The 10,636-nt window shown below is 43.6% G+C and overlaps 1 protein-coding gene across 1 annotated transcript; it reads right to left on the reverse strand.

The window, feature by feature from the left end:
• Positions 1–7,378: 7,378 nt before the first annotated feature.
• On the reverse strand, positions 7,379–10,609 carry LOC139220303 (probable endonuclease 4). The gene is made up of 7 exons (XM_070852381.1): positions 10,468–10,609; positions 10,159–10,368; positions 9,887–10,069; positions 8,483–8,614; positions 8,124–8,228; positions 7,873–8,002; positions 7,379–7,664 (listed from the first exon to the last, which is right to left on the reverse strand). Exons 1-7 carry the CDS (start codon positions 10,607–10,609, stop codon positions 7,604–7,606), a joined length of 963 nt encoding a protein of 320 aa, XP_070708482.1. The 3' UTR covers positions 7,379–7,603.
• Between the last annotated feature and the right edge of the window lie 27 nt (positions 10,610–10,636).

Genomic DNA, 10,636 nt, shown 5'->3' on the forward strand with positions numbered 1-10,636 from the left:
TACCTTTTTTGCTTAATTTCGTATAAAAATGAGCTGCAAGGACTCCAGGAAGTTATAAACAAGATTTTTGATCTCAATTGGACTTCCTGTTAAAATAGAAGTAAAATAAAGATGAATATAAAAGGTACTGGTCGAATAAATGATATGAGAAATAATGAGGCACACAACATGTTGCTTTTTACACTGTTTTTGTGTGGATTAAACACACGTGTTATAAAGGTGGTGGGAAGCAGATTTATTTCATTCTTACACAGAACCAGGCCAGCTGTTTCCTATTCTTAAGTCTTTATGATAAGCTACGCTAACCGGTAACTGGTGGTAGCTTCTTCTTTAGCATACAAAGATCTTCCCAGCAAACTGGCCGTGAATCAGTTTGTTCAGATTCATCTAATGACTCCTTGGTTTGTATCGTGGCTTAAAACTCTTGAGCAGTGATTTTATCTATGAAGAAAATGAGAGACACGTTTACTTTTTAAACCCAGGCTGCTGAAAAAGACACTGGTCATAAGCACCGAAACCTAAAAATGTAAAAAATCCGCTTTCCCACCAAAGAAAACCAACACACTGTAGGTGAAACTCTATTTGACAGACTTTAAACCATTAAGGTCTCTGCTGGAAATCCCCACCATTCCTGGTTTAGTTTTTCCAACCCCAACCCTACTGTACTTCACTCTCCGCCCCTCACAGCCTCCTGCTCCGGTCCCCATCACTCCACATTCACCCGCATCCGTGTGCACACAGATGTAGATGTGGATCTCCTTGCATTCGCCGAGCTGGGATGCGACGCTGATTAGCTTCCTGGCAGGAACGTTACCGCCCACACCCAGAGCTGAAGCCGGGGTCCTCCTGGAGGGCCCGACAGTCGGTGGAGAGCTGTAGCCGCCGCTGTTTGTTTGCACTATGTCCTAATTTCCGTGAATTCTGACCTGACAGGAAGTGTGGAGGGGAGACGGGACAATGGGCTATTGTAAGACCGCACTTTATGTCCATGTGAGGCTAAAACAGGAAAACACACTAAGACGGGCACATGCATACACACACTCTAACCTGCACAAACACACAGAGTCACAGAGACCCCAGCAAAGACCGTCCTGTTCCCCGTCCTGTTTCTTAATCACGTACACACACTCTTATGAGGATATTTCATTGACTTCCCTGATCTTACCTTTGAGTAATGCTAAACTTTAACCCTTTAATCCCCACTTTACAGGTTGCCAATCTACTTAAAACTGTTAAATAAACCTTTGATTGCCATGAAAAACATTGTGGGATCTGCTCCAGCCAACGCTACCACAGCTTCCATGATAACTGAACACGACACTGGCCGGGCGGATACGTCAGGCTACCTCCACCATGTCAGAGGCGCCCAGCAGTGATGTCATGGTGCACTGACACACCCCAGAGTGCACTTTTACATCAGCGACAAGTTAAGCCACTTGAGTTGCTCTTTAAAAACAGATAATTTTTCACTTTTTCATCTATCCTCCACTGATTATTGTGAGTTTTTGTTTTGAGTGGTACAAATCTGTTTGAACTATTATATTGAGACAAGCTACAGCTGACATCTGCAAGCCTCTGCAAACTACATTTGAACAACTTAGACTAATGGATAGCAGAAAGAGGGAAAGAAGGAAAGAGGGAAGTTTAGTTTTCTTTCATTTTGGAGGAACTGCTCCTTTAATAACAGGCATGTCATTTTGGCAATACATCAGTCTAGACCTGCCACACACTACTGACTGTCTCTAAGTGTCCAACTGCACCTTCATGTGCACACACATACACACTCACAGTCCTCCAGCACTGGTTCTTGACCACCATGTCCATATCAACCTGTGACCTCGGCCATGTCACCTTTCAGGTCAGGCTCTGAGGCCCAGTGATTTATGGATTCACACAGGCTGTCAAAAGACGCAAAGGAAGGGAAGATGTAGCGGAAGGGAGGCTATTTACAGACTGAAGGTATGTGGCAGAGCAATGCTGTTTTCTGTGCTGTATGCGTGTACGTGTGTGTGTGTGTGTGGGTGTGTGTGTGTGTGTGTGTGGCGGAGAGTATGGATTCTCTCTTCAAAGCCTGTGAATCAGAAGGTGTGATTACAGAGACTCTTATATAAACTGTACTATGTGTTTACTTAGTTAATCCGTTGGATGGTGATGTCCAAAGCCCTGATAGAAGAGAGGTCAGGACAGGAGTGTTTTTGTGCCGCAAGGAATGTCAATGTCTAACCTTTGTGCTCTTCGCGTATGGATGACTGACCTGGAAGACTGACCCGTGTGTGCTGGCTTCTCTCTCTCTCTCTCACACACACACACACACACACACACACACACAGACACTAGACATGCCTCTTTTTAAAAACATGAGCAAAAACCGCAATCATGCTAACCAAAAACATGCAGCACATGCTCGAGGAGTGTTTGGACACATTTATCAACACATGGATGCTGATCTAAAGCCTCGGTCTCAGTCTGTGTCGGCTGGTGGTGTCAGAGTGATTTCATTCACCTCACTGTAATTAGTCCTCAACATGTTTGGCTCAGTGGCGTCTAAATGACAGCGTGGCTGCAGTGGCAAGCTTGTAAGTGCGAAAACAATAGTGTGTGTGTGCAGATTCTGTTGCCTGAAGCTATTTCAGTAGGAAAAACAGGTTTAAGAGTGGGGTTTTTCTGTGCGTGAGATATTTTGTGACATTCTCGGTGTTTGTTATTACTTGGAGTTAATTGGGATGGTATTTCTATTTAGTCGTACAGAAGACATGGAGAAATACTGAATGTTAGTCCAATATTCACTCTTCTTTGTTTCCATCAACTCCTGAAGAAAATATCTGGTGCAGTTGCTGCTAAATGCTCCACTGTGTTCACCAGCTAGCTGCTAACTTCGTCTGTCTGCTCTTTGGTGCTGAGCAGGTAGCATGCAGTGGATTCATCAGAGCTGTTTTTCGCTGAAAACTGCTGCTTACTGCTGCTGGGAACAGGGATGATGAGAGCAGTGAACCAAAAAGAATAAAGTTATGGAACAGAAAATCAAAACAATGTACTGAAGGACGATAAAAGTGATCATTGGGTTGTCTGCTTTAACATTACACATGTTAGTTGTATACATTGCTAATATGAATATTGGTTATAGCAGCTTTAAAAGAGAGGATTAGTTGTTGTTAGAGTTTCATCATGTTTACATTTCAGGAGCTATTTACTCATCTTTTCTTTTTTCGTGTCGCATTTTTCCATCAAACCACCCTGGAAATCTTTAGTTAGTGATTAACTGCATTTCCCAGGCTGCCATTGAAAACACGCACAGAAGGGGGTTCCCAGTGTCTGAGCTGTATAAATGAACTGTAGCGGTGGGAAGAGTGACGGCGATACCATGGTGCAGTTTTCAAATGAAGGGAAGTGACAGTGGACAGAGAATAATGCCATGGTGTTGCTGCTTTGAGCAACTGACGAAGCCGTTTCTACCAGCAGCATATTCAAACTGTGGTTGCATTGCATTGAGGACTATTGACAAAACTTCTGGTGGAGAAATTTGTCTCTGTGCCTTTTCTTCAATGAATGTGCTGTATGACCAGTGCAGTGGTGGACCAGGTTTTCCTTGGTGTGCTTGAGAGTAGAAAAAGAAACAACATGCGGAGACAAATGTGGGTAAAAAGAGGTACAACTGCTACTGTGAGCAGTAGTTACAAGTGAGATGACTTCAGCAGTGAAGGTCTGTGATATGCGTTCATGCAGTGCTCATCCATCCTAACTCTGTTCTCTGGTCTTTCATTCCTGCGTCTTTTTCCTGCTCTGCTGCTGTGATTGCCTGTCTCCTCGTGGCCCGATGCCCAGCCACCACTGGGTAGCATTCCTCACCCCGAGCCAACGGGAAGAGAGGGATCGGAGGGGGGGAGGAGAAGAGGAGAAGGACAAATGGAAGGAATGAGAGAAGGAGCCACAGCGGGTCTCCTTATATAGAGCGGGATGTTATATATCTGTGACCTCACTATGGCGGCGAGGAGAAATTTCTTCTCCAGATTGTTTGTTGCTTTCCAGCTTTTTGTCCACTGGTCAGTCCTTTTCAAGCCTTTCTGTTTATAGACACACGCAACAGCCGCTCACTCGTTACAACACTCTCACTCAGGCCACAAGATACCCACACAGCTTGACCACGTAGGGGTCTGCGAAAATACACATAGCATACAAATACACACAGCCGCGCTTCCTTTTTTTTTTCCTTCACAGTGGGAAATGAAATGCTATATCATGAAGGTAAGTTATGATGCCTGCCCCGCTGCTGAGGTGCAAAAATAAAAGATTTGCAGAGACAGCAGAATGGACTCCACCCTGCCCTTCAGCTCTTATTTCTTCTGAGCACTTCGGTTCATGTGTGTATGTGAGTTTTGGGGCTTGTAGGAGCATGTGTGTGAAAGCAATACATAGGACTTTGTGTGTGTGTGTGTGTGTGGCATCTTCTCTGGGAACTGCTGGCAGATGCAGCAATCAGACTGTGGGTATAGAGGGACGGATAAAGTTTGGCTCAGCATGCAGCTCAAGCCACACTGGAAGAGGAGAGCCACGCATACAGTCCTTTCTCCGTCATCCTCTCCCTCTTTCCTGTTTTTTTTTTTTGTATTATCTCCCTCTTTCCCTCTGTAGTCATGTTAACTGGTTGAACCAAACATCAGTCTTCATCTCCCTTGGGTCAACACTCTTCACTCAGATGTTTTAGCCACATGAATGCTGACTTTGTTAATTGAATTCCATTTGGAAAAGTCATTTACAGATCAAAAACAACTCCTGGGGAATAAGAGTGCACCTTGTAATGTGTTGATGCAATGATTCCCAGGCCAGAGGTACAAGTAATGTGGCAGTTACCATGAGGTAGAAACATATATTGTGCTAACTCGTGGTACCTCTTTAAAACTCTTGGGTACTCTTTCATCTTCTGTTCATATCTATATTAAACTCTTTAATGAAAAGCATGTCATGTAGACAATGCTGCACTGTAATACAGTATAAGCGATGCAAGCTGTTTTGCAGCAGCATGTGTTTGGAGCGAGCAAGAAGACTGTAACTAATTTAGTCGGTTATGAAATAATGGCTGTGACATTTGTTATAATCCCCTAAAAACAGTTGTATATTTATAATTGGCAGCATAAAGGCCACTGATGTGCAGATAAGACTTGGATTGGCAGTTCAAATCTCTGCATGGACTGCAAGAGCACACATAACCCTCCCTTAGCTTGGTTGCACTTGTGACCAAAAGCCTGCAACTGTCCCAGTGGAGCTGTTCAGCGGAGAAGTGTGGTTTTACTGCATAGTTCATGCACAGGCCCCTCAGCTAAAATAAATGAGGAAAAAATAGGAAACTGAGTAACTGAAAACCAACAGCAAAGGGTTTAGTTTGTGCATGCACGTTAAAACGGTTGCATGGAACAAATTGCAGGACAAAAGATTAGTTGACAAAATATCATTTCAGTTGTCGAAGATTTCTTTCCAGCTTCATCTTGGCAGGCCGTGAGAGGCTCGTTTCTATTTTCCACAGCAGCTATCAGTCTGATGTAAAACCGAGTCCAGGGAGAGATCATCAGTTGGCGATTCGCAAGACACTGAAATAGTCTAACCGAAGATATCTGGAAGTATTTACAAAGTTGGATAATTAAATCAGTGGCTTTGGGCTGCAGTGGAAAGTATTCACAGCGTAATGTAATGACAGAGAAAGAGGAGAAGGAACGGCTGGACAAGCGCTCACAAAACATGAGCACGCAGTACACCAGAACCAGCTAATAGCACACATCTTAAGATAATTAGAGAATGGAAAGGCATTTTTATATTCCCATCGGTGTTTCCCTCCACATGCCTCCTCCAGCAAATGATTAATTTAGAGCTCAGGAATGTGTGTTCACTGTTTAGTCTTCAGCTTTCCTGGGTTGTAACCCCTGACCCAACCAGATCACCAGAACACCTCTGAAAACCATCAGACATCTGCTTATCTAAACTACAGAGCATACAAGACCCAGGACCAACTCCATCCATCCTTTCCTCCGTCAGAGGCCAAACTCCGCTAAAAACAGACTTCTTTTTTTCGTCAGCGCAGACTCAAACAGGCCGGACAGGCATTTCCTGTGGGTGGGACCTGAGAGCAGAGACATTCTTGGGCCAGGCACCTCCACTTCCTGTCTCTGTTAACAGCACACTGAAAGACACGCCGTCTGGACCTGCTCTGACTTTACACTTCACTCGACGCTCTTATCCAGCCGTAGATTGAGTTTAAAATCAAAGATAACTAATGCTGTATGTAAACAGGAGTGAGAAGGATAAGGTCAAATTCTCAGTGCCCAGATAACAGAGCAATAGAAACCTGTGATCCTGAGATCGAATACCAAAAAGTGCTAGGAAATGAGTTAAGATACAGGTATTGTGCATAAAAAGAATAGAAATCGCAGAAAGGTACATTTTAGAGCAGTAAAAGTAAAGAATATGGAAGGTTAGTTTCTCATCCTTTACTTGAGATTAGTTTTAAGGTCTCTAAGATTTCCTACTGCTGCTTTACCTTTTGTATCTTAACCACCTGTAAACAGACCATCATATCAGTTTTTATATTTAAAATAAATACACACAACTGTGGGAAAAGTTTAGTCTAGTCTAGTTGGCTTTGTACTATATTTCGAGTGTTATGAGTCACAGTGAAGTCAACAATATCAATGGTTCATGCCCTCAATCCCACATTTCTCTTTATGTCTGCTCTCTGGAACAATTTTGTCAGCTGCATTCACATGCAGAAAGTTGTATGTTTCCAAGTTTTTACGTGAGTGTGTGTGTGTTTGTGTGTGTACACGCATCTTTATGTGGACCATGGGGTGTTGGAATAGGTGTGACAATCAATTGCCGTCCTCCCAGGGGTCGACAGCTGCGTCGAAGTGTTGGTCCTCAACAGCTGGACGATTTTGAGGGGAATGTGGGGGTTTACTATGGATGAGAGGGGTGTGTGTGTGTGTGTGTGTGTGCTGTAGGGGGTCCTTACAAGGCCATTTACATACATGACTAGTGCCAATTAGGTATAGATATACTTGAAATGTTCATTTTTCTATTTTCCTTCTGAATAAGGTGACATGACAGGTAATGAAACATATCATTTCATGACATATGATTTATATCAACACACAGGAAACACAGGAACACAAGGAAATTAAAAATACTAATAACTATATTAGATCCTATCCGTTGAGGTTGCACCATTAGAAATGCGCATGCAAGTTGGGTTTTTATACATTTTTCCCATCTCTGCCTGCATCATTTGACACTAAAAGCATTGAGGAATCTGAAATCAGGTTTTGCTGTATTTCTGACTTCCTGCTGCCCTCTAATGGCTCATTGTGAACAAGGCGACTCTTCACAAGTCAAAAACTTGCAACAGCACATTTATTCAACTTGTGTACATTCAAGAACAAAGCCCACTGAAACTGATGACACAGTGAATAACAACCAAATAAATTTTTGTGTGTTTAAGAGGAACAGGCTCCACCACCCATCCAATTTGGTCCTTGACAAACATCTAAACTCTCTGAACGGATTAGTAGGCTGGGCTTTTGCAGGGTTCAGTTCAGCTGTGCTACAGTGACTGTGTTTTCTATTTGTTCTCACAGAGGGAATAGAGAAGTTCAATCTGTTCAGCATACTCGAATCCTGGCCTGTTGGGAAAGGATATAACAGTCACATTAAAACTGCAATGGCATTATTTTACAAAAACACAAAGAAAACATAACTCAGTCAGAAAAGACCACGCACTCTTCTCTCCTATATTCCTGTTTTGTTAATCGATAAAGATAGTTTTACAGTGCATGGATCATATCTATCCATTGTTCACAGACTGAACACTCATCTCTGCAGTTATCTCACCTTCCAGGGGTCTCCAGTATCAGAGGGAGGTTGTCCAGTCTGGACTCATTGATGATGTCTCGGAAAGCAGAGATTCCGATGTGCCCCTTGCCGATGTCCTCATGGCGATCAAGGTTGCAGCCTAGTTTACCTGCAAAAAAGGCAGAGAGGAGTCCACAGAGTGTCCACAGCATAAAAAGTCTAAGTTCATACAACTCAACATCTAGTTAATCTGCTATTTGGTATTTTTTGTGTGTGAATCCTGACTGCACCTTTGGAGTCATTAAGGTGGATGGCTTTAAGGTAGTGGAGCCCTACTTCCCGATCGAACTCATCAAGCATGGCCTTCACTCCTCCCTCTGCAGCCAGGTCGTATCCTACCAAGACAAGAAGCAACACTTGCAGCCCTTGGCAGCTTCAATATTTTTAGGCTTCACATGCTTCTCCTCCACATCATCAGCAGCTTTGCTTTGAGAAGCTGATTTTTAGGTTTATACCATGGAGCAAACTAAAAACTAGAGGTAAGTAGTTTTCCTTAGTCATTTTCCAACCAATATTGTAATCATGAGGGACTGTAAATGATCTGTGTTGATTTTGTGGGACATAAAGATCAACCTCAGGTTTCACTCACCTGCTGCGAAGGCGTGGCACGTATCCAGACACACTCCTACTCTGGTCTGATCTCTCACTCTGTCTATGATGCTCTTCAGCTCGGAGAACTTACCACCCACCGTACTGCCCTGACCGCTCATGTTCTCCAACACTGACCACACGGGGGCAGGCAAAGGAAAAGAAGGCACTATCAGTTAGATGCACCCATTCAACTCTGATATTTCCCTCAACACCTGATCCACATTCAGAATCGGTTTGGCTGCCACTGTTCATTCCTGAAGCACAGCCTGGGGGCAGTTTTTACTACTGCCTCTGTGCTTTTCGCTGGCATTCCACTGCAGTGTATTCTTGACACATACTTGGTGTATGTGAGTCTAAAGGACTGCACTCTGTGCTGTGAATCACAAGTAATGCAACGCTGGTGTCAAGCCTGCAGTCAGTTTTGCTAATTTAAAGTTATGTGTTAACACCAAGGTCAGTCTGAGGTCAAATGGCTTTGTATGAGATGATGACATGCCTAATTTTTTTAATAATTGAGAGGAGGTAGTAAAATATTAATCCTCCTGAATACATACTAAAGCACAATTTTATTAATTACACTATTAATTACATTGAAAGGGATTAACCCACCAATTGTGATTTAATGACATACAGCTTTAATTTGTGCGCACTGGGTTTGGCTGCTACTGCCAAGGTCTCTTGGTGCACTGAGCTCAAATACTTAAAAGCATGGTCGTGTAGTAAGTTCCTATCCTGGTGATGCTCATAATGTTTGCTTGAGAAGTCAAGAGGTATGAATTAAAATCAATGTAATTAGAGGGACTGTACTTTGTAGCGATACAGGGCAAATACCCCCTTAAGTGTCCGTGGGTCAGTGTTTGTGAGGTTGTCGTCTGTTCCTCTCTGTTAAATCAGTTTTCCTGTATTTAACATTTTCACACTTCTTCTCTTGCTGCATTACATAATTTTGCAGTCACTGGCGCATGAGCACCAGTGACTATCTGGCCTCATTTGCCTCCATGTTTCTGACTTTCTTGGAAAACCACTTTAATCATGGTGATATTAGGACTTTTGTTAATGCTGACACACATTGATAATTCAACTGAATATGTCTTGTTGGAGTAGCTGCCTTTTCAGTCATATTTTACAGTAGCCCCTCCATGAATTGCAGATACATCAGTCCCCAAATACAGCAAAATGACTCAAAAAACTCATCAGAGAAAAGGAACAGTGGCTGCAAATTGATCCCCCTCATCACAGAACCAAGTACATATATACAGATATGTTAATAATACAAATACACCATAAAATAACCTCTGACAGTCAAACAGTCTCCACATACTATGAGCTTCACCAGAAAGGTATTTGCTTCAGGGCTACTGCATAGGTCTGTGCTCTTCTTGTTGGTTTTAACCCCTTGTACCTGTGACTACAGCAGGTGTTTGCCGGTGAGCGTGGTTAATGGCTCCTGCTATCTTTTCAACACACTGCTCAGTAGTGATGGAGCCCAGGGATGAGCCGGGGTGGAAGTTGTACAGGTTTAAGCCCAGGAGGCTGCAGCGGCTGAGCTCATCCACCAGCAGGGCCTGGCTCTTCTCAAAGACATCTGGGTGCAACAAACCAGGCAATCTTGTCAGAGGAGTAAGTCAGTAAAGCACAGAATTCGCATGAGATATCCATCAGTGTCTGACAAACCCTCTTTAGGAGATCCACAGTTCATCAGGTAGGATCCATGTGGCAGGATGTGAGCTGGGTCAAACTCCAGCAGGGAGCATTGCTCCTGAAACTTGGCTGCAGCCTCCTGGTTCAGCGCTGGCCTCTTCCATGACCTCTGGGAGCCCAGAAACAGGGCGAAGCTGCTGCCACCCATCTCTGTGCAGGACTCCACTGCTTTCCATATCCCACCTGGGAGGCGTATGAAGGAGACAACACAGTGACAGAGCTTATGCATGTGTGTGTGTATTTTTATCACTTTAGGGGAGTCCAACAAGCCTTAGGCCTCACCTTGAATGCCAACGTGAGCGCCAACATATTTCTTATTGCCACGGTCCTTCCTCCTCCTGCCTCCTCTCTCCTCTACCTCCATTTCTCCTCCTAAAGCCTCCTCGGTTTTCCTTTTCCTTGCTCCTGTCTTTTTCGGACCCATGCTATGAAGAGGGAATTACGAATTTGA

Source organism: Pempheris klunzingeri, chromosome 20, assembly GCF_042242105.1.
Source record: "Pempheris klunzingeri isolate RE-2024b chromosome 20, fPemKlu1.hap1, whole genome shotgun sequence".
Classification (NCBI taxonomy): domain Eukaryota; kingdom Metazoa; phylum Chordata; class Actinopteri; order Acropomatiformes; family Pempheridae; genus Pempheris; species Pempheris klunzingeri.

What these genes read in the sequence shown, in the direction of transcription:
- LOC139220303 (XM_070852381.1), bottom strand. Translation starts at nt 10,609, where the DNA reads ATGGGTCCGAAAAAGACAGGAGCAAGGAAAAGGAAAACCGAGGAGGCT. An exon ending in AACACCTGCTGTAGTCACAG is followed by an intron (nt 8,615 to 9,886) that starts GTACAAGGGGTT and finishes CCGTGTGGTCAG; the next exon opens with TGTTGGAGAACATGAGCGGT. An exon ending in CCACCTTAATGACTCCAAAG is followed by an intron (nt 8,003 to 8,123) that starts GTGCAGTCAGGA and finishes CCTTTTTTGCAG; the next exon opens with GTAAACTAGGCTGCAACCTT.